At 35.9% G+C, this 18,436-nt stretch overlaps 1 protein-coding gene and 1 pseudogene across 1 annotated transcript; both read left to right on the top strand.

Annotated features, from left to right (window-relative positions):
* Positions 1-1,114: 1,114 nt before the first annotated feature.
* On the top strand, positions 1,115-5,867 carry LOC113773774. Its single transcript, XM_027318389.1, has 3 exons — positions 1,115-1,686; positions 1,845-1,873; positions 4,753-5,867. Exons 1-3 carry the CDS (start codon positions 1,169-1,171, stop codon positions 5,865-5,867), a joined length of 1,662 nt encoding a protein of 553 aa, XP_027174190.1. The 5' UTR covers positions 1,115-1,168.
* A 4,147-nt stretch (positions 5,868-10,014) lies between these two features.
* LOC113773775 lies at positions 10,015-12,121 on the top strand (annotated as a pseudogene).
* Positions 12,122-18,436: the final 6,315 nt, after the last annotated feature.

An 18,436-nucleotide genomic window follows, 5' to 3' on the forward strand; every position in this document is an offset into this window, starting at 1 on the left:
TTTACCTACTTGAGAATATTCAGCAGTGAAAGGTCCACCCATAGAACTCGCAAGTGTAGTGTGAAATCATAAAATTCCAGCCCCACTCAGGTTATGTTTCTAAACTAATCATGAAATGGTGATTGTGTTAAATATGTGTTGACCAAAATTTTAAAGTATGCTGCTCTTTGTTAAGAGTTTTGGAATTTGAAAGCGTTGCTTATGAAAGTTAGCATATGCCATCTGATCAAGTTTTGGAGTTGATGCAAGATGTCGGATAATCGGCAAAACTACCGGTGCAACGCCTGTTCTAGAAAATGTAAGAGCTGCTTCTATTGTTGTTATTCTTGTGACTTCAACCTTGATAGATATCTTGTGTGCCTTTTTTCAAGGCAAATTGGAACATTTAAGTCATGAACATCGATTCACTTGTGATACATGTGGAACAAAAGAAGACGAGCAATCCAATATTTATGCTACCTGTCACTACCGGATTCATAGGACTTGTGCTTTGCTACCAAGAATCAACCATCGAAAGCCTGACCAGCATCCTCTTTCTCTTTGCATATTCCTTTCCTATAGAAATTCTGCAATTTCCTCGACCTTTGCCTGTATTTTGTTTGGCTTTGTCCCGTCATTTTATTTGCTTATTTCAGCTAAATCAAGGAGATGTATAATATTATCTCTGATGTTTGCCGGAGAGGTCCAATTTCATCGCACTCCCAAGCTTGAGGACCTGTGGCAGCTATTGATCATATAGTTAGTTAATCCCTATAGCAAATGATCTCAAAAAATAATAATAATAAATAAGTGCATAAAAGATCAAAGATTCCAAAATCTGAGGAGTTGTTCACAAGACAAGACTGGCTCCACCACTGTCCTTTACTTTACTCAGGGCATAACATTTCTCAAATGGTCCAGTCAAGATCAGCAGCACTCCAGCCAGGATAAGCATTTTTGACGTTTTGCCGACATTAAAACGACAAAAGACATGGAGGGGGAGCTGAAACACTTTAGCCATGAAAAGCATCCTCTCATCCTCGCTACTCAGCTCCAGCAGGATGATCAGAAACCTATTCATAGTAGTGTCTGCTACGGCTGTCAAAAACCAATTCTTGAAGAGCCCACATACAAATGCAGCGAATGCAACATCTTCCTCCACAAAACATGTGCCGAGCTGCCAAGGGAGATGTTGCATCATCCCCTGCACCTTGACCATCCACTCAAACTCCTGCCAAATTCACCTTATCCCAAAGACAGAAGCTGCTTGTGCGACGCCTGTAGACAACCATGGAATAGCTTCGTCTATCATTGTTATCGTTGCAATTTCGACCTCGATATCTTGTGTGCTTTTCCTCAAGGCAAATTGGAACATCCTAGCCATGAACATCTACTGACTCTGGTACAAAGAATAGCTTCGTTCGCTTGCGATGCTTGTGGAACAAAAGAGGAGCAGCAATCCTATATTTGTACAGCCTGTACATTCTGGATCCATAGGAGTTGTGCCTTGTTGCCGACTATCAACCATCGAAAGCCTCATCAGCATCCTCTTTCTCTTGCATATTGTTTTCCGATTGAATATCGTAGATATGAAATTCCGTGTGACATCTGCTTCAAGAAAATACCCTTCCAAAATTGGCTGTACTATTGCGGTCCCTGTAGATACTTTGTCCATCTCAAGTGCATGACGAATGACAGGATTCTACCGTAAGTATTCTTTTTTTTTTCTTAGTTATATAACAATCCAGGAGATTCAGTTCAATGATTATAACATTATAGAGAACTAACTTCGTGGTAAGACACTGAATTGATTGATATTCAGTCCATCTATTGATGTAATCACCTTTAAACATCTACTTCTGTAGAAGCAGGCGTGGAATGCATGGACCAAAGGGTAAGGAATGTTAGGACCGGCCAAGAGTAAACAAACCAAAATTAGAACAAAATAGGCGGTATAACCGACCATATAATAATTAGGCGGTAGACACCAATCATATAATAATTAGGCGATAAAACCGACCATATAAAGAGGTTGTGGCAACCCAATAAAGACAAATAATAAAGCAAATAAAAAGCACAGAAGATTTACGTGGTTCGGTCAAATTGACCTATGTCCACGGGCGAGAGGGGAGCAATATTTCTACTATGAAGAAAAAATACAAAAGCCGTAAGAAAGTGATTTCTAGACCAATAAGGCACTTACAAAAGGTTTAGGAAATATTCCTAAACTCAAAATAAGAGAGCCTAAAATAATTGACTATAAATGGGGTAGATGACTTAAGAAACTAATAACCCATATAATGCTCTCTTGAGTGGTGCAAGTTCAAACTTTCATAAGGCTCCCTTATTTATAGGAAACCAAAGGAAGAATTCCTTTGGCTTTTGTTGACCAACGCATCGTTCAACAAATCTCCACCTTGATGAGTCCCCAACATCGAGAGATTATAAACTTGCTCTGGTACCAGTTTGTTAGGACCGGCTCAGGAATAAATAAACTAAAGTTAGAACAAAATAGGCGATATAACCGACCATATAATGATTAGGCGGTAGACACCAGCCATATAATAATTAGGGGGTAAAACTGACTATATAAAGGGGTTGTGGCAACCCAATAAAGATAAATAATAAAGCAAATAAAAGGCACAGAAGATTTACGTGGTTCGGTCAAATTGACCTACATCCACGGAGGAGGGAGGAGCAATATTTCTACTATAAAAAAGAAATACAAAAATCCTAAGAAAGTGGTTTCTAGGCCAATAAAGCACTTACAAAAGGTAAAGCAGATATATGTCCTGCCCTGGTAAAGCACATTGGCAGGCTGTGAAGTGGATTCTCAGATACTTGCGAGGTACTTCAAATGCATGTTTGCAAGGTACTTCAGATATATGCATGTTTGGTTTTGTAGACTCAGACTACGTTGGGGATCTTAACAGGAGAAGATCACTTTCTGGCTATGTATTTTTTTGCATTGGCGGTTGTGCTGTTAGTTGAAAAGTTACTCTACAACCTGTCGTAGCTTTGTCTACTACAGAAGCAGAATATATGGCTGTGACCGAGGCAATCAAAGAAGCCTTGTGGCTGAAGAGTTTATTTAGCGAACTTAGTCTACATTAAGGTGTTACTGTTATTCACTGTGATAGTCAAAGTGCTATACACTTGATTAAAGTTCAGATGTATCGTGAGAGGACAAAGCATATTGAGGTGAAGAATCACTTCATTCGGGATATCATTATTGAGGGAAAAGTCCTTATTCAGAAAATCAATACTAAGGACAATCCAACCGATATGTTTACAAAACATCTTCCACTTTACAAGTTCAAGCAGTGCTTGGACTTGGTTGGTATTCGTTGTTGGTGATTTAGTCCCATTGGGATTTATATGGAGAAGGTGGAGCAAGTTTATAATCTCTCGATGTTGGGGATTCATCAAGGTGGAGATTTGTTAAACGCTATGTTTTCAGAACCGGACCGGATAGCGACTCGGCTGAGGTCAGGGGTCAGGGGTCAATGGGTTCGACCAGGGGTCGATAGGGGTCGAACCGGATGACGTCATAAATAAAAATTATTTAAAAATTAAAATATTATATATATAATATCTAATAATATATTGATATTAATAAAGGTGTATTCATATATATTTGATGTTTCAAATATATTTAACAAGAAAATACAAAGAAATTAGAACAATCAAGTAGCAATTTATATTATTTAATAAATATTAACAAGTTTAGAATTTAATTAAAAAATAACATCAAATTTTAGGACAATATTTATAAAGTATCAAATATTTGAGGTATATCAATAAGTTTTAACAATTTAGGGGGTCAAAACATAATATTAAAAAGTTTGAATTTTTTTTTAAAAAAATTACTGTTGAACCGGAAAAATCGATTTTTGCCCGGTCAAACCAGGTTTTGATCGGCTTTGACCGGGTTTTTAAATTTCCGATTTTTTAATATGACTCGGACCGGCTACCTGGCCGGTTCCCCGTTCGACCGGCCGGTCCGATCCAAGTTTCAAAACAGAGGTTAAACACCACGTTGGTCAACAAACGCGTTTTTTGCTTCGTCCCACATCGGTAGAAGCCAAAGAAATTCTTCCTTTGGTTTCTTATAAATATAGGAGCCTTATGAAGGTTTTAACTTGTACCACTCAAGAGAGCATTATATAGGTTATTAGTTTCTTGGGTCATCTAACCCATTTATAGTCAAATATTTTAGACTCTCTTATTTTGAATTTAAGAATATTTCATAAACCTTTTGTAAGTGCCTTATTGGCCTAGGAACCACTTTCCTACGGCTTTTGTATTTTTTCTTCATAGTAGAAGTATTGCTCCTCTCTCGCCCGTGGACGTAGGTCAATTTGACCGAACCACGTAAATCTTCAGTGTCTTTTATTTGCTTTATTATTTGTCTTTATTGGGTTGCCACAACCCCTTTATTTGGTCGGTTTTTCCGCCTAATTATTATATGACTGGTGTCTACCGCCTAATCATTATATGGTCAGTTATACCGACTATTTTGTTCTAATTTTAGTTTGTTTATTCCTGAATCGGTCCTAACAAACTGAAGAAGAAATACAAAAGTTGTAGAAAAGTGGTTCTTAGGCCAATAAGGCACTTACAAAAGGTTTAGGAAATATTCCTAAACTCAAAACAAGAGAGTCTAAAATATTTGACTATAAATGGGTTAGATGACTCAAAAAACTAATAGGCCATATAATACTCTCTTGAGTGGTGCAAGTTAAAACCTTCATAAGGCTCCCTTATTTATAGGAAATCAAAGGAAGAATTCCTTTGGCTTCTACCGATGTGGGACGAAGCAAAAAACGCGTTTGTTGACCAACGCGTCGTTCAACAAGGAAGATGAGGAGGATTTGGTCCAATTACCTACCAACGATTTTGTCCAAGAAATTAGACATATTTTGGAGAAAAAACAGGGCCTGGAGATTGTGCGAGTTCCCAAGAAAGTGCAGGTCAGTTGTTGCCAACATACTTTGGCTATTGTGGACATCCAGAAACTTATCAAATCAAGAAATGTTGAACGCATAACATGCAACAGATGCATTGAACCTGTTGTTTCTTTGTGCTGCCAATGTACTCGATGCAATTATTTTGTCCACTTAACCTGTGCTCAATTACCAGAGGAACTGCAACACCCAAGTCATGAGAAGCATAAACTTAAGCTGGCTTTTGTTTCATATGTATGGGGGATGATCAAGCGTAGCGCTTGCAATCTGGACTGTAATGGCTACTTATTCAAGTGTGACACATGTAGGTTGTATACTTTTGATGTCAAGTGTGCTTTATTACCCTCCACAATCGATCACAAAGCCCACGAGCATTCCCTTGTTCAAACGTATAGGGGCGATGGCAACAAATGCAACTCCTGTGGAAATGTTGTTCGTAGTTTTCTTTATGCCTGTGAGCCTTGTGGTTTCTATTTGAACTATGAATGTGCTTTGCTACCAGAGAGTGTCAATCACAGGTGGGATAAACACACTCTTCCCCTAAGCTTTCCTCCTTTCAGTGACCGCCCTGATGAATTCTATTGTGAGATTTGCGAAGAAGAAATTCATCCCAGACGTTGGCACTATCATTGTCGCGAGTGTGATCAATCTTTTCACCCTCGTTGTATCCCCGGACTTGGTGTGACACGAAATTGCAATTTTGGGCGCATTCTTGAATTTGGAAGACATCCGCACCCTCTCAAGTTAGTTCGTGAAGGTGAATATCGTTCCACCTGCGACTCTTGCCATGAACGGATGTATGGCAACAGGGTGTTTAAATGTGAAACTTGCCAGTTCTATATATGCATTAAATGTGTAGCAAGAGTAGCTGATTCTGGCAAAGTCGCTGGTCCTGCTAAGATTTCTGAGTGGTGTGTTTAATTTAATGTACCCTATTTGGGAAAAGGCAAAAGCAGATATCCTTGTTCAAAAAAGTTGTATTGGTGTCACTCTTCAAATTGCAAAGTATATTGGGAATAAAAAAAGGTTGTTCTGTCTTCTACATTTGTTTTTTTTTCTCAAAGAGGTGGATGGTAGGGATCACTTCTCTTATAACTTGTCCTGCAACATATATCTATCGACTCAAAGTAGGCAGGTAGGATAATATTGCTAGGAAGAAAAGGGCAATAGAGGAAGAAAAGTTGACACTACAAACGGCTAAGAAATATGTTAGGAGTTAGGACAGGACAACTTAGGATGCTGAGGATCCCTACTTTGAGCCAAAGCGAAAGGAAACTGTTATAGCAGAGACGATAACATCAGCGGAAAGGAAAAGATTCCAAACGTGTAATAGATTAATTTTGGATTCACCTTTTTCTATGTACTATTAAGAAGTTCTTGGAATTGATCCAAAGTAGAAACACAACCTTTCGTCAAGCCATCCTCATAGTAATTTTTCCCATCTTAGCTTTGGTTTCGACATAGCATATCACAGAAATGGAAGAGCTGAAACATTTTAGCCATGAGCATCTGCTAATTCTAGTGAAAGGGTAAAGAGATGAGATTGTTCGAAAATCAATTTGCTATGGCTGCCAAACGCCAATCCTTGCAGAGCCCACATATTCTTGTGGAAAGTGTAGCTTCTTCCTTCACAAAAGATGTGCTGAACTTCCAGAGGACATTTCTCATGCCATGCACCCTCAGCACCGCCTCATCCTTCATGACAAACCGCCTTACAGTGGAGGCAGCTGCTTCTGTAATGGCCGCCAACAAATGTGGAGCATCACTGTAACCCTTGTGTATTTGCCCTCGACATCATATGTGTTACCATTGAAGACCGTAAATTGAAGCATCCAAGCCATGTACACGCTTTGACCTTCAAAAACCAGCGGGCCACGTTTCGGTGCCATGCCTGTGGGAATATAAAGGAAGATATGTCGTATTCATGTACTAGTTGTCCGTATTGGATCCATGAGAGCTGTGCCTCTTCACCTGCCACCAAGAAACACGAGGATCATGATCATCCTCTTTCTCTTGCCTATTGCCTTTCAGATGATCATATTGGCTATGGATTTTCCTGTGATATCTGCAACAGAAACATTATGGCAGATCATTGGAATTACTACTGTGGCCCCTGCAGACACTTTGTACATCTTCAGTGCATCAAGACACAGAAGAAAGGATTAAAGTATGTATCTCTTTCTCTAGCTACACACACGTACGTATTCATTTTTCCTTGAGTACACACTGCATATATGTTCAAGGTAACCAGTACATGATAACAATTGAACACTTTTTTTTTTTTCCTTTTGGGACATAATGATAGACACATATTCCTATTTTGTGTGGGGTAAGTTTGGGCCATGGGGTAAAGAATATATTGAACCTAGTCTTCGAAACATTTGACATTAATTTTAAGCGGCTTTAATTATAAGCGCCAATGGGCTAAGTCCTTAGTCTGTGGCAACGAAAAGATATAGACCTGTTGCTGGAATTATTGCGGTGGCCCATATAGACATTTTGTGTATCTTAGGTCCATTGAAACAGAAAGGAAGAACTACGGAACGTACCTGCTCTGCCACTCAGTTAATTTTTACTTTTTAATCACTCGCTTATCTCACAAAAGAGGTACACTAGTAGCCAATTGTGTCAAATTTTGCCATTAAACTACTTCCTATTTTCTTGTTGGTTTCTGAGTTATTGTGTCAATTTATGAAAATTTCATTATGCAATTTATTCATAGACGAAAGAGAACGAGGCAGAGGACAAAAACTAGGGAATAGATTATCATATTACTTTAAGGCTATTGGAATTAGAATTGGAATTTGGTGGTAAACAAAAAAAGTGAAATAATTTTAAAATAATAAAAGTATTTAATTCTTTTGTATTTGTATTTTTTTAAAAAAGAATTGAGCTCTTTCTCTTTCTCTATCTCTCCTCCTCCCCCTCTCCATCTTTCTATTTTTTTTTCAATATTAATAAGATTGCCAATAAGAAAGAAATTAACACTTTGACCTTTTTTCGTGATACTAAAAAAAAGAAGAATCACTCTGAATTTTTTTATTATTTTTATTATACAAAGAGGAGGGCACTTTGTTCTAAAGTTTTTTAACTTGCTAAGTTGGTTTAATGGTAGGATAAATTACCTTAAAAATAATTCTATGAGGTAAATTGATAATGAGGTTATAGTTTGTTGGGGTAAAGTGATAATAATTTTAAGAGTTAAACATGTCTTTTTATTTCAATTAACAAGTTCCGTTAAGTTTGATCGTTAGTCTTGGGAGTAAAGTGACTAAAAGATAATATTAAGGAGAAAATTAATAGTGACACTAAACGTTAAAGGGATAAAGTAATATTAACCCTGAGTTTCCACCTCTTTCAAACCAACCAGCAGATACTAAATACTAAATAGGATGTAAACATATTGGGCCTCACTGGATGATGGTTATCCCACCATCAATTATAATCCCTTTAATCTGATGCACCATTCCTTACTTTGTCTTTTGTTTTCTTGTTTCTCCATTTCTTTTTCCAAAACTTGTTACTCCTAGTTTTTTTCTTTTCATTCCTTTCCTTTTCTTTCCTTTTGCTTTATTCTGTCAACAAAATGAAAAGACGTTTCTCATCTATTCTTTTTCTTTTGTTACTTCTTTTTTTGTACTGTTGAATCCTCTCTCTCTCAATTCACTTTCCTTTTTCGCTATGTTCTTTTGTTTTTCCCTTTGTTGAACTCAGATATGTCATTCGTTTTTGTTTGAGAGATGAAATTGGCATTGGATTATTAAGAGATTTAGGAAAAGTCAAAAACAGAAAACCAAAAAAAAAGTAAGCAGAAAGCTAAAAAAAAAAAAGAAGAAAGAAATAGAAAATAAAAACCACAATTCTAATTAATTTTCCTGGTTTTTACTAAGTTGGATTGGTTTTGGATTAATCTTCTATACATTGACAGTGTACACACTATCAACTTTGAATGAATGACAATTATAAAAAAAGTTAAATTTAAAATTCAACTTTTGCACGTATACCATGGATTCAATGGTAATAGTGTATATACGGTATATAAGATTTATTCTAGGTTTTTAGGTAAACTAAGACCTTTGTACTTTTGGGTTCTCGGTTGGATAGGTAAAATCAACAAATTCAGTCCGAATTTCAAAAAAAAAAAAATTGCACATTGCACGCAAGTAAAAATTAATATTTGACTTTTAGCATGGCCAAGCATTACAGTGATGCATCTCTAGGGAAATGAATAACCAAAAAAAGAAACCATTTTACACAGTCTTGGTCGACTGGGTATAGTTGTGGTTTGTTACAAATATATTCAGTTGTTGTAGTCCTTACAAAATTTATTACACAAAAAAGAAAAAAAGATACAATAAATGTGCACTAGATCATATGAAAGGTATGATAATTGCGTACAATTTACACGCGAAATGTACAGCTGCACTTGATCCATTACCATTTCAAAGGATGATGTTAATGCCAGAATCCATTTTCAACATAAGTTTACTGTATCAATATGGGAAGCTTATCCATGACCATATATGCTTTTCAAAAGAAAACTAGCATTCTGTTTTGTGTGATGCCAAATCTTTTCCAGAAGAATTGGCAGCTACCTTGCTTTTTTATTTAGCAAGCTAAATAGCTAACCTTCTCTTCTTCTTCTTTTTTTTTTTCTTTCTTTTATAGTTCAGGATGTTCCCAAATGAAGTGGAGTAGAATATATATAGAAATCTAAATATTATCTCACACTTTGAAAACCAATGAAGAAAGAGAAAGGCTCGAAAGATTCTCAACAAGTTTAGGGGTATGAACCGGATTGCAAAATGAAAAAAAAATAACGTGTAGTAGTATTAAATTTGGCTTCACCTCTTCTTATGGAATTGATGCAAAGTAGAAACCCAAATTAAAAACAAAACATAAATGATTGAGGCCAGTGTAAATCAATGCCCTCCTGTCACCCTATAAACAAACCATTCAAAAATTATAATAGCTTTCCAAATAATACAAAGAGAAACTTGATTACGCAAAGTAGTAACCCAAACTTAATTTCATCAAGGCATTTTCACATAGTTGATCGATCATAGAAATGGAAGAGCTGAAACATTTCAGCCATGAGCAGCACCTGCTGAAGATCCTAGAGAAAGCGGAAAGGGATGAGACTGTTCAGAAATCAATCTGCTATGGCTGCGGAGCACCCGTACTTTCAGAGCCCACATATTCCTGTAAAGAGTGCAGCATCTTTCTTCACAGAAGATGTGTTGAACTTCCAAAGGACATTTCTCATGCCATGCACCCTCAACACCGCCTCACCCTTCTTGAGAAGCCTCCAAATAAAGAGGGATCTGCGACTGTAAAGGCTGTGGGCAATCATGGAGACACTTCACCTATCACTGTAACACTTGTAATTTTAACCTCGACGTCTTGTGTGCTACTGAGGACCGAAAATTGAAGCATCCAGCTCATGCACACACTCTAAAATTCGTGCCAAAGCCAGTCATATTTGAGTGCCATGCTTGTTGGGAAAGAAAGAAAGATGCATCATACTTGTGTACTAGTTCTCGTTGTCCATATTGGATCCACGAGAGATGTGCTTCATCACGTACCGTCAAGAAACGCAAAGATCACGATCACCCTCTTTCCCTTGCCTATTATCTTTCGGATGATTACATTGCCTATGAGTTCTCTTGTGATGTCTGCGACAAAATGATAGAGCCGAATGATTGGAATTACTACTGCGGCCCATGTAGACACTTTGTGCATCTTACGTGCATCGAAACACGGGACCAACGACGGCGCACAGTGCTTGAGTACGTATCCATTATTCTTACCCTTTTTTTTTTTCATATATCGCACTAGTTTAATTTATTCTGTTGTTGGACTTGGGCATTAGCGCTATTTGTTTTTCAAATCCAATTTAAAGAATAATTTCACCATGCTTTGATGTAGATCATTTCCACCTTAGTCTGCAATAATTAGTTCTTTGAACTTAATTATCATGTTTGAATCTTACGTGCTTGCTAATTCTGATGCCTCGGCCTATATATTGTTTAGAAGGTGGCTTCGACGAAACACCATAATGCTGCCCAGGGACGATTACTTTAAAAAAGTTGGAAGGGTACGGAAATGGGAGGGGCCGCTGGGACCTCGGAGAAGATTCATCATGTGAGCAATCTGTGGGCATCCCGTGGTTCGTCTTGATGTGCCCGAGCACGCTACCACAAGAAGCAAAGAAATCACATGTGAAGCTTGCACTGAACCGATCATTTCTACATGCTATAAGCGGGTAACCTCCGATCACTTTCTTCACGACATTTGTGTCATACAGCAGACTGCTTTGTATCACCCACCCAATCCATCTTGTAATGTTCCGAGTGGCAAACCAAAAGTTGAATTGACATCACCTGCAAGCACTTATGGCTTTTTCAAGTGTGATGCCTGCAATTTGGATTCCAATGGTTACTCGTTCAATTGCAAGGGATGTAGCCTCCGCCCAGATGTCAAGTGTGGAAACTTACCAAAAAAGGTTTATCATGGATCTCACCGCCGGCACAGGCTCATCAGTGCCAGAGAATATCCAGTCCCGAACCAAATAAGGTGCAAGGGTTGTGGTGATTTCGTTACTTGCCTATATTTTAAGTGTAATCGTGATTATTGCAGCTTCGTTCTAGGATATGATTGAGCTCTCCTACCCAAAAGAGTGAAGCATAGGTGGGATAAGCACCCCCTCGTTCTAAGCTTTCCTCCTTTCTTTAAACAAGCTGATAAATTCTATTGTGAGGTTTGTGAAGAAGAAATCCATCCCCGGCATTGGCAGTATCGTTGTAGTGAATGTGATCAATCTTTTCATCCTCGTTGTATCCCACAAGCCAGTTCATCCCGGAACATCAAGTTTGGGATCACTACAGATGTCGGTGCACATCCGCATACTCTGAAGTTAGTTCTGGAAGGCGAATATCGTTCCGCTTGCTCCTCCTGTAAAGCATCATTGTACGGACGCCGGGCATTCAAGTGCACTGCAACTTGCAAGTTCTACCTCTGCCATGATTGTGTTGCTGAGAGATCTGCTGATACTAGTACTCATTAAAATTTCTGTCTATGGATCTGCACTCTTGATTACTAGTATGACGTACATATCCGTCTCTCAAACATGTATACATATGTGTCTCCAGAATCAAGTCTGGCTACCTGATAAATGTCCTGTAATTAAGATGTGTACTAATGTTCAAGGCAAGTGTGACCTCGTTACATGATCCTCCAGGGATGCATCTAATATAGAAAATCAGAGTTATTTTGGAGGCAAACAGTCGCTAATTTGACATGTAGCAACCCAGGGCCGATTCCAGCACCGACAAGCTTCTAATGGCGACTCCTCCTCGGGGGTGTTCGTGGGTCTGGTATCTGACTCGTGAACCAAAATGCTGGCCACATTAGTAACATCGAATCAGTCATTTTGTGATCCGTATTCGGATCCACCAATGTGGATATCTGGATATTCGGGTATCCGTATTATGCGGATTGAATCAATCGAATATCCAATCCGTATCAGATTTTTAAAATTTCTTTTTAAAAAAAAGTTATAAATTTCAAAGATAAAAAGTTACATATGAGTTTTTAGTCAAAATTAATCCTTTTTTCTATTGCAATGTAACGTAACTTCCATATATTTTTTCTTATTTTGATTCAAACAAATAACAATCAATATTTCATCTACAATTTTTTTTTATCCACAATTTATATGACGATATGTTTAAAAACTTAATACCATATGGAAAAGAAAGCCTATTTTGAAAAAGAACATAAATATAAAAATAAGAAACAAAACATAAAACTATTATAAATTAGTGAATTTAATGTATTAAAAATTCTTTTAAAAAATACTATGCAGATTGGATAGAATCCGATCAGCCTAACTTCTTGATTCGGATGTGATCCGATCTACTTATGATTCGACAGACCAAATATCCACTAATTCATATCGAATCACCAGATTTTTCGAATTGCTGGATCAAGATGCATACCCTTCCGTCCTGTCTTCCTATAAGAGCCTTGGGTCTGATGGCGGGCCGGTTCTTCTTCTACATCCGGCTTGGGCTAATTTTCGCTTGTTTTCGTATTTTCTCTGTTATTTCTCTCCTTTTTCTTTTTTTTTTTTTCTAATTGCTTTGCTCCTATGAATAGAATTCTCAAGAAAATATAATCTAGCAAACTAAAGAAAATATATTAACTAAATAAATGGTGAACAACTCACAGAGACAGTTGTTAATACGCTTACAAAATCTCCTCAAACTAAAAAAAAAAAAAAAAAGGTATTGCAGATCGATATTGTCATGTTTGGGACAAAAGTCCTAGCGGTTGGATTGAGAATATATCCTAAAGACGAAATTAACTTGGACAGTCCAACTGTATCACAATATGTCATCCTTAAAGCCCAGTCCCTATTATTTATTAATTTTTCTAGTCATGGAGACGGTTTGGGCATGGTTGCAAACGAGTCGAATCGAGTCAAGTTTTGGCCTAATCGAGCCGAATCTCGACATAATTTCATTGAACTCGAACTCAAACTTGAGCTCGAAAAAAATAAAAAAAATAATATTTTTTTCTTAATAAATAATAAAATATTAATGATATATATGTAATTTTACTATTAAAATTTAAAAAATCTAAAATATATATATACTTAAAATAAAAAAATAAAAAAATATATACTTAAAATAAAAAAATAAAATATATATATACTTGAGCAAGTAGGTACACCAAATAAAGAAAATAAAGAAAGGGGTTCGTTCTAGAAAATCCCCCTTATATACTTAAAATAAAAAAATAAAAAAATATATATATACTTAAAATAAAAAAATAAAAAAAATATATATACTTAAAATAAAAAAATAAAATATATATATATACTTGAGCTCGCGAGTCTAATGAGCTTAATATTTTGAGCTCGATTTCGACTCGAGCCAGCTCGAACTCAACTCGAGCTCAATATTGATCGAACTCGAGTCGAGCTAGCGGTTCGATTCGTTTGCAACCCTAGGCGCAAGAACACTTCCTTTATCTTTTTTTTCTTTTTTCGATTTTGTTTGTGTTATTAATCAGTGGTAAACAAAATATAACTCATGACATGCATATTCTAATTATTGTATTTGATGAAGAAATGCAAGATATGAAAATGCAATGCAAAAAAATAAATAAATAAATAAAAATTGCCCAAGTCACTGTCAGGATAGTCTTATTCCCTTCCATCTTCTTATTAGTTGTTAGGGGCTATGCATTTGTTAAACGATGACCGTCCTATTTAATGGTCCCATTTTGTAATAAATTATCGCTTATCAAAACAATTTATGGACCCAAACATTAAAGAACTTCAAAAATGACTTGTACATTAATGTTTATTTTCAACCTCTTGAAAACACGTATAGCTGATTAGAGAAACTGCAATATTTTACAGGCTTCGACATGATAGTAAAAAAAAGAAAAAGAAAAAGAAAAAATGACTATTTGATTGTTTGGTGAAAAAAAAAAAGGAAAGGTCAGATCGTTACAGTATATTTTAGATTGTGGTTTTTCGCAAAAAAAATTTTACAATTTCAATGAACACATTTCTCAATCATAGTTTTACCTTTACATACATCAAATTGCTATATTACATTTTTTTACAAAAACTCCTAAAAATAACAATTCAAATGGAATTTTTGACATAAAAAGTCATCGTCTTTAGAAAACTTTATGTTGTTCGATCAAATCTATACACATATATAAGAAGCAGTTGGAGTTTACTCTTTGGCGCAGTTTTCGCCTTGCACTTTCATCTGCTTTGTTTGTGAGGAAAATTTGAGAAAAAAAGGGATAAGTTTCATTTGCTTCGTTATGCGCATGGAAGCATCATTTGTTTCTCTGCTCTAGGAAATTCATGTGGACAGACGGTGATATCATGGAGCAATGGTTTACTGTCAGAAGCCATTAGCATTCTTCTTCATAAGCCAACCATCATTTGTTTCTCTGCTCTAGGAAATTCCCGTGGACATACGGTGCTATCATGTAGCAATGGCTTACTGTCATGAGCCATTAATATTCTTCTCCATAAACCATTACTATTCTTCTTTTATCGGATTACAGTCAGATGGTTGGAGTGTGTGCAATCAAAGGTTCATTAGCTTTGTTGGTGAGGAAAAATTTAAAATGGAGGCACCTGTCTGTTGCCATGTAGAGGGAAGCACCGTTTGTTCCTTTGTTCCAGAAAATTCATTATCTCATATAGATAGATGGTGGTTTTGTGTCATAACCCATTAACGTACTGATATCTTTGAAATTGCATTAGTGTCACTGCATTCTTTTTGTGCGTTCCAAGTGGAGTTTTAGTTTTCTGCCGTCTGTCTTTTCTTTGTGTCAAAGAAGGTAATGACTCTATTTCTCTTCGAATATATAATGATTCTATTCTTGTTGCATGTTCTGTTCATCACCTTCCATTTTCTTCTTTGCAGCTTTTAAACAATTTCCACCTCTTAAACAACTTCCTCTTTCTTTCTTTTGTCGACTTCTAGCTTCGTTTGCTAAGTTTCTCCTTTCCTGCTTGTTATATCTGCAACTCCATCAGCTGGTTGTTATCCGTGCAAGTTTGCTCACCAGTTACAGGTTCGGTTTTATATGCATGCTTATTTTTGTCATTCTTCTGTTTATTGAATGTCTTATTGGTTTTGAATGGCTAGATGTTGCATTTTCCTTTATTGCCTATATGACTCTTGTTGTCTTATACATTCGTGTATCTTTATACATCACATTTTACTACCGAATAACACTATATGCACTGCAGCTATGAACCTGTCTACAAAATTTGGATCTAACATTCTTATAAATCCACCGATCCAGCAAGCTTCTGAAATCAGAACATGGTAAACACTACTCTCATACTATAAAACTCTTCCCAACTATTCACTGCTTATTTACATTTACATTGACAACTTTTACTTCAACAAAAACACACCATGCAGGGCAACAAAAAATGAATACCAAATTCGACATCTAATGGCTGATAAAGCGTACAACGATCGAGCAAGATTGCTACCATTACCAGATGCAGAAGAAATGACTACAATAAGAGACTACCTTCAGTTCCCTTTGGTAAATTTCACTTAGAGAACTTCTTCCCATAAACCACACAAATCAATTGTTCTATACAAAAAAAAATGAACAACCATATACATGTATGTCACAGCAAAAAGCTTATTGGGTACAAGGAACTCCAAAACTACTTGACAGAAGTAAAAAATTCTGGTATAATGCTTGCCCCAGATGCTTCAAATCTGTACGTTCTATTCCAGAGTGGCCAATTGTCTGTGTATCTTGCAACACAAACGTCCGAGTCAGTCCAAGGTATGATGCAAAACTCCACTCTAAAAAACATTTACAAATTGCTATATACTGAAAAAATTTATTCCTCAACACTCTTCACTTCAAAATAGATGTCGATTAACTGTGCAACTGGAAGATTACACCGGAAACATGACTTTGGATCTCTATGGAAATGATGCTTCCCAATTGCTTCCTTTTACAATACAAGAGATTCAGCAACAAGAGCAGCAGGTAACCATACATTAACTGAATACATTCTAACTTGCTATTATTACACAAACACCTACATATAACGTACGCTCATAACAACCTATGACTATGTTTTCCTTGTAGAACGCACTTAATTATCAAGCAATAGAAGAGAATGTGAGCAGCAATATAATAATTTGCTTCATCAAGAAGATTGCTTCAAACTATGCCACTCCTTCAAACTATGCTCCACTAACCAATACCAAATACTCAGCCATTATGGTACACAAACTTCCCAACATGACCAACACTTCAGAGAGCAGCTCCAGCGGCCTTAGTGGAGAAAAAAACACAACAAAAATGCTCATCGACTCTCCACCACACCCAGAAACAACCGAAGTTGCACATACACCAGAATCTTCAACAAATGTAGACAGCAATCTCCTGACCGAAACTCAAACTGACAAAGAGCCCCATCAAAAAACAACGAACCGACAGCTACAACAATTAGGCTTTCAACCCTTTAACAGTTTTGAAAGTGCAAAAAGCTCTAAGAAGCTTTAACTATAAATATGTCTAAATATGCCTGCATGATCCTGTAAACTGGATATAGACAATGATCCACATAAATCTATCCTTTTGAAAAGACCTGAAAAATTATCTATATCACAGACGCAGTCCAGCGATCTTTTGCAAAATATGCATTTCACTTAACTCCTCAACGCAATAATATAAAAAAAAATTCCCATGACGCCCGCGCATCGCGCGGGGACCTCACATAGTATACTATTATAACATATACTACAAACTACTCATGACCAAATGGATAGTATAAGATATACTACAATGCTTTCAAAAACAAAAGATCTATTACTAAAATAACTTAAAATCACACACCCTCATTTACTTTTACTAGTATTTAAGCCAAAAATATCTTATTGGAATCAAGTTAGGATTTTAATAATTTTATTGGAGTTAAGTTATGGTAGTTTTATTATTTAATAATAATATTTTATTATAAAATTTCTTATTATTGTAAGATTTGTTTACCAAGTCACGTGACTTATAAATATAGAGTTTTATTATTGTATCAGTTGATAAGAGTAAAATTTGAGAGTCTTGTTTTTAGTGTGTAATTAATATATTATTATTGATATTTATTTCTCTTTCTCCAACACACACTAGTATGTGTGTAATTTGCCTTCCTATTTACATTGATTTTATGAAATTTATCTCATATAAACTTTTGGTGGAATATTTTGGGTTCTACATGGCTATGTGGGGCACGAATGATTCAAGAAAGAAATATTAGTAATATCCTTATGTGTTTATTCAGAAATGTTATTGAATTCTAACGTTTAATTACCAATGCCAGTTTTGAAAAACTCTCGTGCATCAATTTACTATTTTAATGTGATAATGTTTACTACCAAATACTGCAAGCCATACAAAAATAATAATAATAACAGATATTCTTTAGGATAATAATTAAACATGTTCAATAATTATAGACCTAGAAATGAGCAAAGTTATGCCTTTATATTTATTTGAACACAAAAGATGTAGCAATCTATTTTTTCATGAATGAAAACTCAATTTTTATAAAAGTTACTCTATATGGCAAAAAAAGCTCTATATGGATAGAAAAATAATTCATACGAAAATTTGATTTTTGGGAAAGAAAAAGATGACACCATAATCCCTATATCAACAATTTTGTTCCATAATTTTTTAGTTCAAGGACAAACCAAAACTACTAAAGACAAGTCCTCCTAAATTTGTGGCCAATTGTCAACAACGAAATTATGAAAGTTAGAGATTTTATGCGTTAAAATATTACATACTATTGATTCGTTTGGCACCCCTGTTTTTTTAATAGACAAAATTTTTTTCCCCAACTTTAACTATAGGAACTTACTAAAAAAACCCTAAGTTTTTTTTTTTTTTTTAAATCCCAAATTATTCAAAAA

This window comes from Coffea eugenioides, chromosome 6 (assembly GCF_003713205.1).
Source record: "Coffea eugenioides isolate CCC68of chromosome 6, Ceug_1.0, whole genome shotgun sequence".
Lineage (NCBI taxonomy): Eukaryota > Viridiplantae > Streptophyta > Magnoliopsida > Gentianales > Rubiaceae > Coffea > Coffea eugenioides.

What these genes read in the sequence shown, in the direction of transcription:
- LOC113773774 (XM_027318389.1), top strand. Translation starts at nt 1,169, where the DNA reads ATGTTGCATCATCCCCTGCACCTTGACCATCCACTCAAACTCCTGCCA. An exon ending in ACGAATGACAGGATTCTACC is followed by an intron (nt 1,687 to 1,844) that starts GTAAGTATTCTT and finishes CTACTTCTGTAG; the next exon opens with AAGCAGGCGTGGAATGCATG. An exon ending in TGGAATGCATGGACCAAAGG is followed by an intron (nt 1,874 to 4,752) that starts GTAAGGAATGTT and finishes CCTTATTTATAG; the next exon opens with GAAATCAAAGGAAGAATTCC.